General features: G+C 35.3%; 1 protein-coding gene across 2 annotated transcripts in view; it reads right to left on the bottom strand.

Annotated features, from left to right (window-relative positions):
* Positions 1-21,188, bottom strand: part of CYLC1 (cylicin 1) — a 105,121-nt gene extending 83,933 nt beyond the window's left edge. Inside the window, exon 1 of one of the 2 annotated variants that reach the window (XM_032840608.1) lies at positions 21,148-21,188. In XM_032840608.1, coding sequence (XP_032696499.1) covers positions 21,148-21,179 — 32 coding nt within the window. In that variant the 5' untranslated portion in view covers positions 21,180-21,188. Of the gene's footprint in view, positions 1-19,744; positions 19,855-21,147 lie in introns of those variants that run through there. The other variant, XM_032840609.1, reaches the window with a different exon arrangement.
* Positions 21,189-22,267: the final 1,079 nt, after the last annotated feature.

Here is a 22,267-nt window from a genome sequence, read left to right as displayed (position 1 = left end):
TATATATATATATATATATATATATATATATATATATATATATATTTCTTTTTTATATTTTTCTTTATTTGTTTTCTTTTATTATTATTATTTTTTTTTCTGAGCTTTTTTTCATCCCCTTTCTCTCTCCCATGATTTGGGGTCTCTTCTGATTTGGTTAAAGTGCATTTTCCTGGGGTCTTTGCCACCTTTTTAATATTTTATTTGCTCCTTCATATACTCTTATCTGGACAAAATGACAAGGCGGAAAAACTCACCACAAAAAAAAAAAAAAAAAAAAGAACAAGAGGCAGTACCGAAAGCTAGGGACCTAATCAATACAGACATTGGTAATATGTCAGATATGGAGTTCAGAATGATGATTCTTAAGGTTCCAGCCGGGCTCGAAAAAGGCATGGAAGATATTGGAGAAACCCTCTCTGGAGAGATAAAAGCCCTTTCTGGAGAAATAAAAGAACTAAAATCTATCCAAGTTGAAATAAAAAAAGCTATTAATGAGGTGCAATCAAAAATAGAGGCTCTTCCTGCTAGGATGAATGAGGCAGAAGAAAGAATTAGTGATATAGAAGACCAAATGACAGAGAATAAAGAAGCTGAGCAAAAGAAAGACAAACAGCTACTGGACTACGAGGGGAGAATTCGAGAGATAAGTGACACCATAAGACGAAACAACATTAGAATAATTGGGATTCCAAAAGAAGAAGAAAGAGAGAGGGGAGCAGGAGGTATATTGGAGAGATATATTGTAGAGAATTTCCCTAATATGGCAAAGGAAACAAGCATCAAAATCCAGGAGGTGCAGAGAACCCCCCTAAAAATCAACAAGAATAGGTCCACACCCCCTCACCTAATAGTACAATTTACAAGTCTTACCGACAAAGAGAAAATCCTGAAAGCAGCACAGGAAAAGAAGTCTGTAACATACAAGGGTAAAAATATTAGATTGGCATCAGAATTATCCACAGAGACCTGGCAGGGCAGAAAGAATTGGCATGATATATTCAGAGAACTAAACGAGAAAAACATGCAGCCAAGAATACTATATCCAGCTAGGTTATCATTGAAAATAGAAGGAGAGATAAAAAGCTTCCAGGACAAACAAAAACTGAAAGAATTTTCAAACACCAAACCAGCTCTACAGGAAATATTGAAAGGGGTCCTTTAAGCAAAGAGAGAGCTTAAAAGTAGTAGTTCAGAAAGGAACAGAGACAATTTACAGTAACAGTCACCTTACAGGCAATACAATGGCACTAAATTCATATCTCTCAATAGTTACCCTGAATGGTAATGAGCTAAATGCCCCAATCAAAAGGCATAGGGTATGAGAATGGATAAAAAAACAAAACCCATCAATATGTTGCCTACAAGAAACTCATTTTAGACCCGAAGAAACCTCCAGATTTAAAGCAAGGGGATGGAAAACAACTTACCACGCTAATGGACATCCAAAGAAAGCTGGGGTGGCAATCCTTATAACAGATCAATTAGATTTTAAGCCAAAGACTAGAATAAGAGATGAGGAAGGACACTATATCATACTCAAAGGGTCCGTCCAACAAGAAGATCTAACAATTTTAAATATCTTTGCCCCTAATGTGGGAGCAGCCAACTATATAAACCAATTAATACAATCAAAGAAACACATCAACAATAATACAATAATAGTAGGGGACATTAACATCCCCCTCACTGAAATGGACAGATCATCCAACCAAAAGATCAACAAGGAAATAAAGGCCTTAAATGACACACTGGACCAGACGTATATCACAGACATCTTCAGAACATTTCATCCCAAAGCAACAGAATACACATTCTTCTCTAGTGCACATGGAACATTCTCCAGAATAGAGCACATCCTCGGTCCTAAACCAGGTATCAACCGGTATCAAAAGATTGGGATCATTCCTTGCATATTTTCAGACCACAATGCTCTGAAGTTAGAACTCAATCACAAGAGGAAATTTCGAAAGAACCCAAATACATAGAGACTAAAGAGCATCCTTCTAAAGAATGAATGGGTCAACCAGGAAATTAAAGAAGAATTGAAAAAAAAATCATGGAAACAAATGATAATGAAAACACAACGGTTCAAAATCTGTGGGGCAAAGCAAAGGAAGTCCTGAGAGGAAAATATAGGGTGGCACAAGACTTTCTCAAGAAACAAGAAAGGTCTCAAATACATAACCTAACCCTACACCTAAAGGAGCTGGAGAAAGAACAACAACAAAAGCATAAACCCAGCAGAAGAAGAGAAATCATAAAGATCAGAGCAGAAATCAATGAAATAGAAACAACAACAACAACAACAAAACAATAGAACAAACCAACGAAACTAGGAGCTGGTTCTTTGAAAGAATTAATAAAATTGATAAACCCCTGGCCAGACTTATCAAATAGAAAAGATAAAGGACCCAAATAAATAAAATCATGAATGAAAGAGGAGAGATCACAACCAACACCAAAGAAATGCAAACAATTATAAGAACATACTATGAGCAACTCTATGCCAACAAATTTGACAATCTGGATGAAATGGATGCATTCCTAGAGACATATAAACTACCACAACTGAACCAGGAAGAAATAGAAAACCTGAACAGACCCATAGCCAGTAAGGAGATTGAAACAGTCATCAACAATCTCCAAGCAAACAAAAGCCCAGGGCCAGATGGCTTCCTCGGGGAATTCTACCAAACATTTAAAGAACTAATTCCTATTCTCCTGAAACTGTTCCAAAAAGTAGAAATGGAAGGAAAACTTCCAAACTCATTTTATGAGACCAGCATCACCTTGATTCCAAAACCAGACAAGGATCCCATCACAAAAGAGAACTACAGACCAATATCCTTGATGAACACAGATGCGAAAATTCTCACCAAAATATTAGCCAATAGGATTCAATAGTACATTAAAAGGACTATTCACCATGACCAAGTGGGATTTATTCCAGGGCCGCAAGGTTGGTTCAACATCCACAAATCAATCAATGTGATACAACACATTAATAAAAGAAAGAACAAGAACCATATGATACTCTCAATAGATGCTGAAAAAGCATCTGACAACATAAAACATCCCTTCCTGATCAAAACTCTTCAAAGTGTAGGGATAGAGGGCACATACCTCAATATTATCAAAGCCATCTATGAAAAACCCACCGCAAATATCATTCTCAATGGAGAAATACTGAAAGCTTTTCTGCTAAGGTCAGGAACATGGCAGGGATGTCCATTATCACCACTGCTATTCAACGTAGTACTAGAAGTCTTAGCCTCAGCAATCAGACAACAAAAGGAAATTAAAGGCATCCAAATCAGGAAAGAAGAAGTCAAACTATCACTCTTCGCAGATGATATGATACTATATGTGGAAAACCCAAAAGACTCCACTCCAAAACTGCTAGAACTTGTACAAGAATTCAGTAAAGTGTCAGGATATAAAATCAATGCACAGAAATCAGTCGCATTTCTCTACACCAACAACAAGACAGAAGAAAGAGAAAAATGTTCCATGCTCATCGATTGGAAGAACAAATATTGTGAAAATGTCTATGCTACCTAAAGCAATCTACACATTTAATTCAATCCCTATCAAAATCCCACCCATTTTTTTTAAAGAAATGGAACAAATAATCCTAAAATTTATATGGAACCAGAAAAGACCTCGAATAGCCAAAGGGATATTGAAAAAGAAAGCCAAAGTTGGTGGCATCACAATTCCGGACTTCAAGCTCTATTACAAAGCTGTCATCATCAAGACAGCATGGTACTGGCACAAAAACTGACACATAGATCAATGGAACAGAATAGAGAGCCCAGAAATAGACCCTCAACTCTATGGTCAACTAATCTTCGACAAAGCAGGAAAGAATGTCCAACGGAAAAAGACAGCCTCTTCAATAAATGGTGTTGGGAAAATTGGACAGCCACATGCAGAAAAATGAAATTGGACCATTTCCTTATACCACCCACGAAAATAAACTCAAAATGGATGAAGAACCTCAATGTGAGAAAGGAATCCATCAAAATCCTTGTGAAGAACACAGGCAGCAACCTCTTCGACCTCAGCCACAGTAACATCTTCCTAGGAACATTGCCACAGGCAAGGGAAGCAAGGGCAAAAATGAACTATTGGGATTTCACCAAGATCAAAAGCTTTTGCACAGCAAAGGAAAGAGTTAACAAAACCAAAAGACAACTGACAGAATGGGAGAAGATATTTGCAAATGACATGTCAGATAAAGGGCTAGTGTCCAAAATCTATAAAGAACTTAGCAAACTTAACACACAAAAAACAAATAATCCAATCAAGAAATGGGCAGAGGACATGAACAGACATTTCTGCCAAGAAGACATCCAGATGGCCAACAGACACATGAAAAAGTGCTCCACATCACTCGGCATCAGGGAAATACAAATCAAAACCACAATGAGATACCATCTCACACCAGTCAGAATGGCTAAAATTAACAAGTCAGGGAATGACAGATGCTGGCGAGGGTGCAGAGAAAGGGGAACCCTCCTACACTGTTGGTGGGAATGCAAGCTTGTGCAAGCACTCTGGAAAACAGCATGGAGGTTCCTCAAAAAGTTGAAAATAGAACTACCCTAGGACCTACCAATTGCACTACTGGATATTTACCCTAAAGATATGAATGTAGTGATCCGAAGGGGCTCATGCACCCGAATGTTTATAACAGCAATGTCTACAATAGCCAAACTGTGGAAAGAACCTAGATGTCCATCAACAGATGAATGGATAACGAAGAAGTGGTATATATATACAATGGAATACTATGCAGCCATCAAAAGAAATGAAATCTTGCCATTTGCGACAACATGGATGGAACTAGAGGGTATCATGCTTAGTGAAATAAGTCATTCAGAGAAAGGCAACTATTATATGATCTCCCTGATATGAGGAAGTGGAGATGCAACGTGGGGGGTTAGGGGGGTAGGAGAAGAATAAATGAAACAAAGTGGGATCAGGAGGGAGACAAACCATAAGTGACTCTTAATCTCACAAAACAAACAGGGTTGCTGGGGAGAGGCGGCTTGGAGAGGGGGTTGGTGTTATGGACCTTGGGGAGGGTATGTGCTATGGTGAGTGTTGTGAAGTGTGTAAACCTGGTGATTCACAGACTTGTACCCCTGGGGATAAAAATACATTATATGTTTATTAAAAAAGAAAAAAGAAAAAAAAACTAAAAAAAAAAAGGAATGTGTGACTTAAGCAGGACATCAAAGAACTTAAACAATTCATGGAAACCAATGAGTTTGAAAACACATCTATGCAAAACATATAGGATATGGCAAAGGCAGCTTTAAGTGGGAAATACATAGCCATCCAAACCTCAATCAAAAAAATTGAAAATTCTGAATATGCTGACTCTCTTTACACCTTAAAAAGCTGGAAAATCAACAAGTTACCCACCCCACACACAAGAAGGGAAATAATTAAGATTAGAGCAGAGATCAATGAGTTAGAAGATAGAGATACAGTAGAGCACATCAACAAAACTGGAAGCTGGTTATTTGAAAGAATTAATAAAGTTGATAAATCACTGGCCAAACTAATCCAAAATAAAAGATTGAGGACCCAATGTAATAAAATTATGAATGTAAGGGGAGAGATCATGACTAACACCAGGGAAGTAGAAACAATCATCAGAAATTATTAACAGCTATATGCCAATAAGTTAAGCAGTCTAGAAGAAATGGATGCATTCCTGGAAACCTATAAATTTCCAATATTGAAACAGGAAGGAATTTTCAACCTGAATAGACCAATATCTAGTAACGATATTAAAGCAGTGATCAAAAACCTCCCCAAAAACAAGAGCCCAGAACCTGACGGAGTCTCTGAGGAATTCTACCAAACATTCAAAGAATAAACAATACCTATTCTTCTGATGCTCTTTCAAAAGATAGAAACAGAAGGAAAACATCCAGACTCTTTCTATGAAGCCAGCATTACCCTGATCCCCAAACCAGGCAAAGACCCCACCAAAAAGCAGAATTTCATACCAATATCCCTGATGAATATGGGTGCCATAATTGTCAACATGATCCTAGCTAATAGGACCCAACAGTTCATTAAAAAGATTCCACCATGACCAGGTGGGATATTCCATGGGATGCAATGGTGGTTCAAAATTCACAAATCAATCAGTGCAACAGAATAAATCAATAAGAAAAGAGAGAAGAACCACATGGTCCTCTCAATTGATGCAGAAAAAGCATTTGACAAAATACAGCATCCATTCCTCATAAAAACTCTTCAAAGTATAGAGATAAAGGGAATATTCCTCAACTTTATAAAATCTATCTATAAAAACCCACAATGGGGAAAAGCTGATAGCTTTCTCTTTGGGATCAGGAACAGGACAAGGATGCCCACTTTCACCACTGCTGTTCAACATAGTACTAGAAATCTTAGCAACAGCAATCAGACAACAGAAAACAATAAAAAGTATTCAAATTGGTAAAGAAGAATTCAAACTCTTTTTCTTCAGAGATGACAAGATATTTTAATGGAAAACCCAAAGACTCCACCCCCAAACTACTAGAACTCATACTGCAATTCAGTAATGTGGTAGGATATAAAATCAATGCACAATAATCAGTTACTTTCTTATACACTAACAATGAAAATACAGAAAGGGAAATTAGAGAATTGATTCCATTTACTATAACACCAAGAACCATAATATGTCTTGGAATAAATATAACCAAAGAGGTAAAGGATCTGTACTTGAGGAACTACAAAACACTCATGAAAGAAATTGAGGAAAACACACACAAAAAAGGAAAAGCATTCCATGTTCATCGTTCAGAAGAATAAACATTGTGAAAATGTCTATATTGCCCAGAGCAATCGACAGTTTCAATGCCATCCTGATCAAAATTACACTGGCATTTTTCAAATTTGGATCAAACAATCCTAAAATTTGTATGGAACCAGAAGAGACCCTGAATGGCTAAGGAAATGTTGAAAAAGAGAAAGAAAAGAGAGGTCATCACGTTTCCTGATTTCAAGCTTTACTACAAAGCTGTGATCACCAAGAGAGCATGGTACTGGTACAAAAGCAGACACATAGACCAGTGGAACAGATTAGAGAGTCCAGATATGGACCTATAACTCTATGGTCAAATAATATTCGGCAAAGTGGGAAGAAATATACCATAGAGAAGATAAAAACAGTCTCTTCAATAAATGCTTCTGGAAAAAATTGGGCAGCTATGTATAGAAGAATGAAACATGACCATTCTTTTACACCATACACAAAGATAACCTCAAAATGGATAAAAGACCTCAACATGAGGTAGGAATCTCAAAATCCTAGAGGAGAACATAGGCAGTAACCTCTTTGACACCTGCCACAGCAAATTCTTTCAAGATGCATCTCCAAAGGCAAAGGGAACAAAAGTGAAAATTAACTTTTGGGAATTCATCAAGATCAAAAGCTTCTGCATGGCAAAGCAAACAGCCAACAAAACAAAGAGGCAACCCACAGAATGGAAGAAGTTATTCACAAATGACACTATAGACAAAGGGTTGATATCCAAGACCTATAAAGAACTCCTCAAACTCAACACCCAAAAAAACAGATAATTGAATGAAAAAATGGACAGAAGTCATGAACAGACACTTCTCCAAAGAAGACATACAGATGACTAACACCCATTGGATCAATGAAGAAATGAAAACAGACATAAATAACTTTGACACAAATGGAAATGGAAACATACCAAAACTTACAGGATGTTGCAAAAGCAGTTCTAAGAATCAAATTTAACACAATAAATAATTACATTAAGAAAAAAAAGAATGATCTAAAACAAACAATCTAAAGACATCTCAAGGAACTAGAAAAAGAACGAACTATGTTCAAAGTTAGATTAAAGGAAAGATAAAGACTAGAGCAGAAATAAATTAAAGACTAGGGAAACAATGGGAAATATCAATAAAACTAAGAACTTAGTTTTTGAAAAGATAAAATTAACAAAACTTTAGCTAGACTAACTGGAAAAACAAGGAAGTTTCAAATAAATTATATTATTAATGAAATAGGAGCTATTCCAACTGATACCACAGAAATATAAAGGGGCATACAAGACTACTATGAACAAGTGTATGCCAACAATTTAAAAATATGAAAGTGCCTAAATTTTTAGAAACACAGAACCTATCAAGAGTGAATCTTTAAAAAAAATAAAGAAAATAGAATTTAAATTGACACATAGTAAGAACAAAGACTAGAGCAATAAAAAAATCTCCCATCAACGAAATGCCCAGTAACAAATGATTCCCCTGATGAATTGTGCCAAACATTTATTTTTAAAAATATTTTATTTATTTATCTGAGAGAGAGTGAGAGTGGGAGAGCACAAAGCAAGGGGAGCCTCCCAGCAGAGGGAGCAGCAGAGGGAGAGGCAAAGGGAGAGGCAGAAGCAGGTTCCCAGCTGAGAAAGGATCATGACCTGAGCCAAAGGCAGATGCTTAACCAACTGAACCACCTGTTGTTCCTATACCAAATATTTAAATAATTAATCCAACCCTTCTGAAACATTTCCAAAAATCCAGAGGTGACAACATTACTGATGCGAGAGCAGAAAGCCAACTGAGGACAGAGCACAAGCTGATACCAGGCAAACTTCCCCTACTTCCACCCCAGTGGGATATGTGTGACTTTCCTCTAGGAAGTTCTCAACTGTCTTAACGTTAATGCCTTGCTAGAGGGAAAAACAACCTTAATTTGACAATGGCAAGGCCTCCAGTATCTCAGAGGACCTCTTTAGCATATGAAAGTTTCTTTGAAAAGCTCCCTTTTTTAGAGCTCCTGACTGTCTCAGTCAGTCAGAGCGCCTGACTCTTGACCTCAGGGTTGTGAGTTTGAGCTCCACCTGGATGTAGAGATTACTTAAAAAGTAAAAACTCTTTAAAAAAAATAATGAAAAGCTCCCTTTTTCATTACTTCCCCTAACCCCATAGTATATAATCAATTGCTCTTCACAACCCCAGTGAAACTCTTTCTGCCTAAGAGTCCTATCCCCATTCTTTAATAAAACCATTCTTTGCACAAAAGATGTCTCAAGAATTCTTTCTTGGTCCTTGGCTCCAGACCTCACTCCACCAAACCTCACCTACATTCTAAAAATATATCAATTATCGCTTTGTGAGGCAAGCATTACCCTGATATCAAAGGCATATAAAGAGAGTAAAGATAAAGACATTGCAGGTCAATACCTCTGATGAATATGCATACAAAAATTCTCAAGAAAATATTAATAAATTGAACTTAACAGCATATTAAAATGATTATACACCATGAAGAAGTGGGATTCATCTCTGGGATGCAAAGACATTAAATAAACCCAAATTAGTACATATAACAAGCCAAATAAATAGAATGAAAGAAAAATCATATAATCTCAATAGATGCAGAAAAATTCATTTGACAAAATACAATATCCTTTCATATAAAAACTCTCAACAAATTTGTTATTAAGGAAATGTAGCCCAATGTAGTAAAAGTTATATATGACAAACCCATATCTTAAATCATGCATAATGTTGAAATATTACAAGCTTCCTCCATAATCAGAAACAAAACAAGTGTGCTCAGTCTTGCTGTCCCTATTCAAAATAGTACTGGAAGTCCTAGCCAGAACAACTAGTCTAAAAATAAATAAATAAAAAACAACCAAATCAAGAAATAAAGTTATTTGTTTGTAGATATATGATTTTATAGAAAGCAAAATCCTAGTGACTCCATAAAACACTGTTGGAGCTAATCAACAGATTTAGTATAGATGCAGGATTCAAATCAACTTACAGAAGTCTGTTGTATTTCTCTGCACTAAAAAAAAAAAAAAGAAATTCTGATATATAATGAAAAGAATCTAGGAGAAGGAGAGGAGAAATAGCAGCATAGTACAAAGACCCAAAGGTCATCTCCTCCCAGGAACACAACTAGAATAACTATCAGATCTTCCAAAATACCTCAGAAATCAACCTGAAGACTGACATAATAAACTCTACAACTATAGGAAGAGAAGAAGCTACATTTAAGAAAAGAGGAAGTGCAGAGATGTAGTTTAAGGGAGAAAGGGATCATGGCTGCCACAGAAGGGAAGGAGCTGTGGTCACAGAGAAAGATGAGAGAGAGAGAGGAGCATGGAAGGGGATGCACAAGGAAAATGGATCCCCAAAGCAACGATTGGTTTGAAAAATGAGAGGAGCTGAATTTTCTGAATTCTTACAAGTGTAACAACATTCATATCATAGGAGCCTCAGGAGAAGCACAGAGAGAAAAGAAGGCAGAAAATTTATTTGAACAAATCATAAGTGAAAACTGTCTTAATCTTCGGAAAGAAATAGTCATCCAGATACAGGATGCACAGAGAAATCCCATCGGAATCAACAAAAGGAGGCCAACACCAAGATATATTGAAATTAAATTTGCAAAATATAGTGATAGAGATGGTGCCTGTGAAGCTCAGATGGTTAGGCATCTGCCTTCAGCTTGGGTCGTGATCTCAGGGTTCTGGGATCAAGTCCCACATTGGGTTCCCTGCTCCTCTGGGAGCCTGCTTCTCCCTCTGCCTCTATATTTCCATCTTCCATGAATAAATAAAATCTTTTTAAAGAAAATATAGTGAAAAGAAAAATCATAAAACAGCAAGACAAAAAAAGTCCTTATTTTACAAGAGAAGACACATTAAGCTAGCTGGAGATTTCTCAACAGAGATTTTGTAAGTCATAAGGGAGTGGCATGATACATTCAAATTGCTGAATGGGGAAAATCTGGAACCAAGTATAAATAGCAAGTCTATTATTTAGAATATAAAGAATTTCCCAGACAAACAAGAACTAAAGGATTTTGTGATACTAAACCAGTACTGAAAGAAATATTAAAGGGGACTTTTGAAGAAAAGGAAAGACAAAAGTGACAAAGACAAGAATAAATCACAGAAAATATCCAGAAACAATGACAAAACAAATAATTAAAATGCACTAAATACATATCTATCAATAATGACTTTGAAAAAGAAAAAAATAATGACTTTGAATGCAAATGGACATATACTCCAATCCAAGGAAATAGGGTGTCAGAATGGATGAACAAAACCCATTTATAGTCTGCCTACAGCAGACTCATGTTAGACTTAAAGACACCTTCACATTGAAAGGGAGGGGATGGTGAAACATTTATCATGCAAATGGATATCAAAAGAAAGCCAGAGTAGCAATACTTATATCACCAATACTAGATGTTAAAACAAAGACAGCAACAAGTGATAAATAGGACAATCCAATGAGAAGATATAACAATTGTAAATGTGCACCCAACATAGGAGCACCCAAATATATAAAACAACTAATAACTAATGTAAGGAAACTAATTGATAATAATATAGTAATAGTAGAGGATTTTAACACCTCACTTACATCAACAGACAGATCATGTAAACAGAAAATCAACAACAAATAATGGCTTTGAATAACAGTGGACCGGATGGAGTTCACAGATATAATCACAACATTTCAAATATATGGAGGATAAACAACATGCTACTAAATTATGAATGAGTCAGCCAAGAAGTCATAGAAAAAATAAAAATAAAAAATACATGGAAACAAGTGAAAATGAAAACATGACATTCCAAACATTTGGAATGCAGCAAACGTGGTTTTGGAAAGTATATGGTTTACTCCAAGTAACAAGAAATTTCTCAAAAAAAAAAAAAAAAAAAAAAAAAAACCTAACCTTACACCTAAGGGTGGTAAAAAAGAACAACAAAGAGTAATGCCAGCAGAAGGAAGTAAATCATGAATATTAAAGAAATAAATGTCATAGAAACTAAATATAAATAAATAAATTACATATATATATATATATATATATAACCAGAAGAAGCTTCTTTGAAAAAATGAATAAAATTGTTATACCTCTAGACAGACTTTTCAAAAACTAAGGAATCTAAATAAATAAAATCAGGGGTGCCTGGGTGGCTGAGTGGGTTAAAGCATCTGCCTTTGGCTTGGGTTATGATTCCAGGGTGGGATCAAGCCCCACATCAGGCTCTCTGCCCAGTGGGGAGCCTGCTTCCTCCTCTCTCTCTGCCTGCCTCTCTGCCTACTTGTGATCTCTGTCTGTCAAATAAATGAAATCTTTAAATAAACAAACAAATAAATAAAATCACAGAGAGAAGAGAAACAACAACCAACACACAGAAATACAAAAAATATAATGGAATATTATGGAAAACTATGCAAAAAAATTGGAAAACCTGGAAGAAATGGATAAATGGATAGAAACATATAAACTACCAAAACTGAAAACAGGAAGAAAAAGAAAACTTGCAAAGACCAATAAGCAGCAAAAAATTAATTCAGGAACCAAAAACTCCAAACATACAAATATTTCAGAACCATGTGACTTCTATACGCAAATTTTACCAATCATTTAAAGAAGAGTTAATACTTACTATTTTCAAACTATTCCAAAAAGTAGAAAAGGGAGAAAAACTTCCAAATTTATTCTATGAAGCCAGCATTACACTGCTACAAAAACCTGAGAAAGACCTTTGAAAAAGAGAACTCCACACCAATATCTCTGAGGGATACAGATGCAAAAATTCTCAATAAAATACTAGGAACACTACATCAAAAACAAATGACGTACTGTATAGTGAATAACATAACATAGTAAAAAATAAAATAAAATACTAGGAAAACAAATCCAACATTGCGTTTTAAAAATCACTCACCATGATCAAGAGAGATTTATTCATTGGTTGTCAGTTTGTTTCAATATTTTCTTTTTTTAAAGATTTTATTTATTTATTTGACTGAGAGAGATCACAAGTAGGCAGAGAGGCAGGCAGAGAGGGGAAGCAGGCTCCCCGCCGAGCAGAGAGCCTGATGCGGGGCTCGATCCCAGGACCCTGAGATCATGACCAGAGCTGAAGGCAGAGGCTTTAACCCACTGAGCCACCCAGGCGCCCCAACAATCTATAGCTTTAATGCAATTCCTATCAAAATACCAACAGCATTTTTCACCGAACTACAAAAAACAACCATAAAATTTGTATAGAAACACAACTGACCCTGAATAACCAAATGATATTGAAAACAAAAAGCAAAGCTGGAGGCATCAAATTTCCAGATTTCAAATTATATTACAAAGCTGTGGTGATCAATGAAGTATGGTACTGCCACAAAAATATACACATAGATTAATAGCATGGAAGAGAAAACCCAAATAAACCTACAACTATAGGGACAATTAACCCTCAACAAAGCAAGAAAGAATATCCAATGGGAAAAAGACATTCTTTTCAAAAAAGTGTTGGGTAAACAGGACAGCAACATGCAAAGGAATGAAACTGCACCACTTTCTTACACCATACACAAAAATAAATTCAAAATGGATAAAAGATCTAAATATGAGACTTGAAACCATCAAAATCCTGGAGAAGAACAAAATCAGTAACCTATTTGGCATCAACCATAGCAACTTCTTACTAGATATGTCTCCTGAGGTAAGGGAAACAAAAGCAAAAATAAAGTGCTGGGACTTCAGCAAACTTAAAAGCTTCTGCACAGCAAAATAAGTAATCAACAAAACTAAAACACAACTATGGGATGGGAGAAAATAGTTGCAAATTATGTATTATTTTTTTAATTCAAATTAAACTTAGTTAACATATACTGTATTATTAGATTCAGAAGTAGAATTTAGTGATTCATCAGTTGCATAAAACACCCAGTGCTCATTATATCAAGTGCCCTCCTTAATGCCCATCACCCAGTTGCCCCATCCTTCCACCCACCTCCCCTCCAGTGACCCTTAGTTCACTTACTATAGTTAAGAGTCTATTATGGTTATCTGACACAGTATTGGTATTGAAAATATATAAAGAATGCATAAAACTTAACACCTCAAAAATGAATAATCTAATTAAAAAATGGGCAGAAGACTTGAATAGACATTTTACTAAGGAAGACATACACATGGTCGAAGGACACCTGAAAAGATGTCAACATCACTTATCATCAGGGAAATACAAATCAAAACTCTAATGAGATATAACCTCACACCTATCAGAATGGTTTATTTATTTTTTTAATATTTTTTTTTAATTTATTTTCAGCATAACAGTATTCATTGTTTTTGTACCACACCCAGTGCTCCATGCAATCTGTGCCCTCTCTAATACCCACCACCTGGTTCCCCGAACCTCCCACCCCCCCACCTCTTCAAACCCTTCAGATTGTTTTTCAGAGTCCATAGTCTCTCATTGTTCACCTCCCCTTCCAATTTCCCCCAAATGCCTTCTCCTAACTCCCCATGTCCTCCATGCTATTTGTTATGCTCCACAAGTAAGTGAAACCATATGATAACTCTCTCTGCTTGACTTATTTCACTCAGCATAATCTCTTCCAGTCCCATCCATGTTTCTACAAAAGTTGGATATTTATCCTTTCTGATGGAGGCATAATGTGTATATGGACCACATCTTCCTTATCCATTCGTCCGTTGAAGGGCATCTTGGTTCTTTCCACAGTTTCGCGACCGTGGCCATTGCTGCTATAAACATTGGGGTCCAGATGTCCCTTCTTTTCACTACATCTGTATCTTTGGGGTAAATACCCAGTAGTGCAATTGCAGGGTCATAGGGAAGTTTTATTTTTAATTTCTTGAAATCTCCACACTGTTCTCCAAAGAGGCTGCACCAACTTGCATTCCCACCCACAGTGGAAGAGGGTTCCCCTTTCTCCACATCCCCTCCAACACATGTTGTTTCCTGTCTTGCTAATTTTGGCCATTCTAACTGTTGTAAGGTGATATCTCAATGGTTTAAATCAGCAACACAAGAAACAAGTTTTGACAAAGTTGTGGAGAAAGGAGAACACTCTTACATTGTTGGTGGGAATGTAAACTGGTGCTGCCCCTATGAAAAACACCATGGAGTTTCCTCAAAAGTTAAATATAGAACTACCCTATGATCTAGCAATTGCACTACTAGGTATTTACCCAAAGAATAGAGAAATACTAATTCAAAGGGATTGATGTACCCCTATGTTCATAGCAGCATTTTGTACAATGGCTAAATTATGAAAGCAGTATAAGTGACTATCAATATATGAATGAATAAAAAAGTTTCATATATAATGGAATCTATTCAACCATAAAAAAGCATGACTATTTCCATTGTTATGATGTGGTTGGAACTAGAGAATATTATGTTAAGCAAAATACATCAGTCAGAGAAAGACAAATACTATATGATTTCACTCATATTTGGAATTTAAGAAATAAAACAAATGCGCAAAGAAAAAAAAGAAAGGTGAACCAAGAAACATACTCTTAATTATAGACAAAAAATTAATGGTTACCAGAGCAGAGGTGGGCAAGAAGAAGGATTAAATAGGTGATAGGGATTAAGAAGGGCAGTTCTTGGGATGTAAGTGTTGAACCAGTAAATTTTATACTTGAAATTAATATTATATTATATTATATTATATTATATTATATATTAACTAACTGGAATTTAAGTAAAAATTAAAAAAAAGTAAACAATCTAATTCAGAATACTTAAAAACCATAAAATTCTTACAATCCAAAGAAGTTAAATATTTGTACATTGAAAAATTTCAGTTATTGATGAAAGAAAATGAAGACACAAGTAACTGGAAAGATAACCCAAGTTCAGAGTTCAGTAGAATAATACTGTTAAAGTGCCAATACTACCAAATCCATCTAAGATTAAATGCAATCCTGATCAAAATTCCAATAGAATTTTTCCACAGAAATAGAACTAACAATCCTAAAATTTGTATGGATGCACAAAAGACTATGAATAGCCAAAAGAGTCTTGAGAAAGAGGGATAATGCTGGAGCTATTACTTCCTGATTGCAAACTAGAATACAAAGGTATAGTAATTAAAACAGTATGGTATTGGAATAAAAACAGTAACCTAGACCTATGGAATGTAATGAAGAACAGAGAAATAAATCCATGCACATGTAATCAACTAATCCTTTATGAGGGCACAAATGGATCATTTCTTCAATAAATAGTTCTGGGAAAAGTGGATATCCATATACAAAGGAATAAAAGTGGAACCCCATCTCACACAAACCACAAAAATTAACTTGAAATGGGTTAAAAACTTAAACATAAGAACTGAAACTTTTCAACTCATAGAAGAAAACATAGGAAGAAAGATCTTTGATATGCCTTTGACATTATTATTTTTTGGATATGCCACTAAAAGTTCAGGCAACAAAAACAAATATAAATATGTAGGACTATATAAAACTTAGCTTCTTCACAGCAAATGAACAATTGATAATATTGAAAAGCAGCATGTTGAAAGGAAGAAAATATTTGCAAACCAATTATCTGATAAGGGCTTAATATCCATAATATTTAGGTAACTTACACAACTCAATATTAAATTAGTAAATTGATTAAAAAATGGACAAATTACCTGAATAGACCTTTTTCAAAGAAGGCATATAAATGGTCAACAGGTATATAAAGAGATCCACCAAATGTATATGCAAAAAAAACAAAAATAAAATGAAACTACATCACATTGAAAGCTTCTGCACATAAAAAGGAAAAAGAATCATTGAAATAAAAAGGCAGCATATGGAATGGGACAAAATATTTGGAAACTGTCTATAAGAGGTTAATACACAAAATATATGAGGAACTCTTAACAACTCAATAGAAAAAATAATAAAAATAATCTGAATTTTAAAATGTATAGAGAAAGAAAAAAAAAAAACAAAGTGGCAAACCATAAAACCTCTAAACTGTAGGGAACAAACTGAGGGTTGCTGAAGTGGAGATGGTCAGGATCAGTTAAATGGGTGATGGGTATTAAGGAGGGCACTTGTGATGAGTACTGGGTGTTTTATGTAAGTGACAAATAACTAAATTCTACACCTGAAACTAGTATTGTGCAGTATGTTAACTAACTGACATTTAAATAAAAACCTGAAACTAAACTAAAATGTGCTGAGAAATTTAATAGACATTTTCCCAAGGGAGAGATACAAATGGCCAACAGGTACATGAGGAGATGCTTGGCAAACTTTAATTATCAAGGTAGTCCATATCAAAACTAGAATGAGATGTCACTTCACACCTGTTAAAGTGACTCTTATCAAAAAAGGGAAGAACCACGCAGTGGTGAGGTCATGAAGAAAAGGGAACCTTTAAACACTCTAGACACAAAGGGAAATTGGTACAGTCATTATGGACAATAGGATGAAGTTCTTCAATAATTAAAAATAGAACTGCCATATGATACAGCAACCCCACTTCTGGGTATATATCCAAAGGAAATCAAATCACTCTATCAAAGATATAGATAGATGATAGATGATAGATAGATTATAGATGATAGATAGATAGATAGATAATAGATAGATGGTAGAAAGAAAGATATGTAGATATATAGATAGAGTTCAGCCATGAGAAAAAAGGAACTCCTGTCATTTATGACAAAAGAGATGGACCCTGAAGGTATTATTTTACGTAAAATAAATTAGACAGAAATACAATACTCTATGATCTCATTCATATGTGAATTGTAAAGAAGCTGAATTTCTAGAAACTGTACAGTGGTGATTGCTTGGGGCTGGTGGGTAGGAGAAATCCAGAGATATTCAAAGGGTACAAACTTCCAGTTATAAGATGAATATATAGTGGGGATCTAATGCATAGTGTAGTGATCATAGTTAACAATGCTTTATTATATACTTGAAATTTGATAAAAGAGTAGACCTCAAATGTTCTCACTACAACAACAACACAAAATTTAAAAAAGGTAATTACATGATGTGATGGAGGTGTTAACTAAACTTACCATGGTCATAATTTTGCAATGCATCAGAGTATCAAATCATCACATTGTACACCTCAAACATACACAATTCTATGTCAATTACGTTTCAATAAAGCTAAAGAAGAAAGATAAAGAATGAGGATACAGAAGATAACTTAATTATAAGAGCCATATCCTTAAGTAGTGAAGAACATCCAATGCCTAGTGCTATGTGTTGAATTGTGTCACCCATAAAGATATATTCAAGTCCTATCATTTGGTACCTGTGAAATTGACCTTATTTGGAAACAGGGTCTTTGAAGATGTAATATAGTTTAGATGAGGTCATACTGGATTAGGGTGGGCTCCCACACAATGACTAGTGTTCTTATGAGAAGAAGGAAATTTGGATACAGACACACACAACCAGGGAGAGTGTGCCATGTAGAGGTGGAGGCAGAGATTGGGGTATTGTATCTACAATCCAAAGAATGCCAATGATTACCAGAAACTGCCAGAAGCTAGGAGAATCATGGGACAGATTCTTAGATCCTTAAGAAGTACCCATACTGTTAACATCTTGATTTTGGACTTTCAGATCCCAGAAATCTGAGACAATAAATGTCTAATGTTTTAAGCTAGCAAGTTTATGGTAATTTGTTTCAGTAGCCACAGGAAACTAATACATCTTAAGTTATACTTAGATGTGAGCAAGAGGAGGGTATCTACTCCAACAGGAGGAAGGAAGGAAAAAAGTTTGTAAAGATACATATAAACTAGGATATTTAGTTGTGGCAATGGTGAAAATGTCCCCTATTTGTCTCTATTAGCCAAAGTAGGTTGGAAAAATCTATTGTAAATTTAAGAGAAAAAAATGTAAGAAATAGTCATCTTAAAGGAGAGATTTGAACAGATGAGAGAAGTTTAATAACATTGCTGGATATCATTAATGGTCCACTTGAAGTTTGACATTATAAATTAAATTGAAGCCAACTGTCATGGCTACACAGTTTTCTTCAACCATATTCAGCTTGCAAAGGTACTACTGAGGAGTAATAGGGGAGTTGGATTTATCTAAAATTAGGGTTTTTTAAAAAAATTAATTTATTTGATAGAGATCACAGGTAGGCAGAAAAGTAGGCAGAGAGAGAGAGAGAGAAAGAGAGGGAAGCAGGCTCCCCACTGAGCAGAGAGGCCAATGTGGGGCTCGATCCCAGGTCCCTGAGATCATGACCTGAGCCAAAGGCAGAGGCCCAACCCACTGGGCCAACCAGGTGCCCCTAAAATTAGGGTTTTGTCAAAGAAATGTTAAAAGGAGAGTGAGTAAAGGGGATTGAAGATGTATGCAGGAATTTATTTCTATCAGTTCACCATGAGCCTATAAGAACCTAAGATAGGTAAGGATCTATAAAGGGTAAGAACTTAAGTAAAGCCATGGGGAAAGGACTGATCAACAATAGCTCAAAGGTGATAAAATCAATTGTAGGTCTTATAGGGGTAGAAGAATTGTTGGAGTGTGGATATTAGAGGTACCTGAAACAGTGGTTGGAAAATGAAATGTTTGAATTTAAAAAATTGAATTGATATGAATAAGAGTGGGCCACTGAAATTAGATGGAAGGCAAGATAATTTCAGAAAGTAAAGTCAAATAATTGAGATTTTAGGATATAAGAATGATTATCTACATCTTAAAATCACTAGGGAATGGCAGTGGGCCAGATAGAAAATCATGGCAAAATAAAGGGAATGACCTGGGAGTTACTAGATATATACTAGAATATAACAAGGAAAAGTTGCAGATGATATAATCATGAGATTGAAAACTGGCTATTTTTAGGGATTAAGGATATAGAATGAGTTGGAAATGCCATTGAGAACACAAACGTACATTTACTACACCTCTGGGTCCAGTGGTAGGAAGGGATGTGGAAAGGAAAACATCTACTCAAGAGGGCCTCAGGAAATGCAGTGTATTTGAGAAACAGCCAAGTTTCAGAGAGCAAGAAAGTGTGGAGATATTCAGATATGAAGCAGAGGAGGATACAGAAGATTTTGCTGATGACAGTGTGTTTCAGACATAATGCCCAATGGTGATGTAATCCTGAATCCTTTATGATGTAAGAGGAAAGTAGCAATGGAGGCAGCATCAAACTAGACATATCTTTCTAAAAGCACTAGGAGCTCAATTTCAATTTCTAGATTAAATGATTCTTTTCCTTTCTTTCACAGTGTATTGAAATTTCTGATTTTAAAAGTAACACATACTCATTGAAAAACATTGAAACATCACAAAAATGTATCATTTAAAAAGGAAATATCCCTTTAGGGTTTTTTTTGGTGGTATTTTTTCCTTTATTTTGTTTTGTTTTGTTTCTGTTTTTAGAATTTTAATTTCTGAGTTAAAGATTCTCTAAGTTTTCTTTTCACAAATAGGGTTGTACCACTTTTCATATATGTATTGGCTATTCATATTTTTTTCTATAAAATACCTGTTTATAACTTTCAACTGTTTTTAAGTCATCTTAAGTATATCTTTCTTACTGATTTTTATCTGCTTTTTCTATCTGATTGAAACTTCCATTTTTTTAGATTAAAAAATGGTTGAGTATGATAATCTCTTTTGTTCAACTTAATACACAGAGCTATTAGCTGGTGGCTCCAAATCAATATGGTCTATATTATCCTCATTTTTGTATTATTTCAGCAATATTATTTCAGAGGAGATCAACTTTTAAAGACCAACATTGAAAGACTATGGCCACTAAAGCCTGCAGAAATATTATTGTTTAGTTCCATATCAATAATATTCATCATCCACTTAATGACTCCTTTTGAAAGTCAACTCACTATACTTTCTTTTATTGGAAATGATACTAAGCCTTCCTTTTTATCAGAGCAAAGGAATGGTCTAATTTTCCTTTTACATAAAATTAAGTATATCAAAGTTGTATAATAAAGTCTTAACTACATTTTATCCAGCTTTCCATTTTAAATGTATTCATACACAGTAATTACTTCCCTTCTTCTTAAAGTAGGATGTGATTATAAGCACACACACACACAATGGTTAAGACCATGGAAGTATTTCATGAAAAAGCCTGAAGTAGCTAAATCTCAATTCAAAACACCCAAGATATTGTTGAAAATTTTATACTTCTGTTTAAAATTTTAATCTACAAATAAAATTTCCATGAAAGAAACATTATTTACATTTAAAAATATAAGTATGTTGCTAAGTTGAGCATGTTAGTCATTAAAAATACTGAAAAAAGTATTAAACAAAGTACTTACAATCTTGGAAGAGACATTTCCCCTGCGTACATGTTGCCAGGACTTTAGCATTGTAATTTCAGTGGTAAAGTTGAGTGATGACATCATAAAGACACTGGAAATAACAGGAAGTTGAAGGTAAAAGACAGAGTAACTATCTTTTACAGTGTATAGATGCTTCTGATATCCATTTTAAAATTACAGCTGTGTATACACACACTATTTTATAGTTTGAACTGAGAGAATCAGTCATTTTTTAATTTTTTCATTGATTGAATCTATTTGGTTGTTTAATAAATATCTAATTATTTTATATCAGACTATTTCAACACTAGTTTTGAACATACATATGTGTATATGTGTGCAAAAAAAGGGCTATATGGACTGAAAGGAAAATAAAAGAATATAAACATTCCTCTATAAAGAGCAGCTTTATTCCTGTACATTTCCTTCACATTCAGACTTCTCCCCCTAAAAATATATATGTTCACAATAACCACTTCTCTTTCCCTCCTATAGTCGAGATAGCAGGACATTTGCCAGAACCACAGGGAACAATCTCTACCTATGGTATTAGGACAATGTGCCCTACCCCACAAACTCCGCTGTAGGTCCACCCAATCTAACCTATCCTACTGGACAGGTATTGTTCCAAAGCAGCTCCTTCAAAGACATGCCCCGAAAGCAACCGCAACAGTGAATGTCACTATTCCAAAGTGACTCCTGCCCTGGGGAGAGAAGATAACCATACAGTCAGTGTGACCACCGTCTCAGTATACCAAATTCTATAATGGGCAGCACAGAGAGTGCCCTGCCAATCCAACCAGGACTGGAGGAAAGCATCTGGTTTCACAGCCGAAACTTCCTACCAATGAAAGCCTCTCAGAACACAATGCAGGAAGAATATTTTGCAGGTCAGTGAAACTGTAGCCCTAATACACAAAATTGGGGCAAGCATTCACCCTGCCAGCCCTGCCCAGCAATGAAAACCTCTAAGGGGACAAGGCAAAGAGAATGTCCTGAAGGCTACTGTTACTGTAGACTAGGGCAGGCATCTGGCCTGAATGTTGATTCCACCCAACGATAAGCCCACAGCAGCTCCAGACTAAACCCTCAGTAGCATTACAGAAACCAGTTCCTG

This window comes from Lontra canadensis, unplaced genomic scaffold, assembly GCF_010015895.1.
Source record: "Lontra canadensis isolate GAN:19392208 unplaced genomic scaffold, GSC_riverotter_1.0 scaffold114, whole genome shotgun sequence".
Lineage (NCBI taxonomy): Eukaryota > Metazoa > Chordata > Mammalia > Carnivora > Mustelidae > Lontra > Lontra canadensis.
Note: the sequence above shows the minus strand (reverse complement) of the source record. Positions and strands in the feature narration are given on the sequence as shown.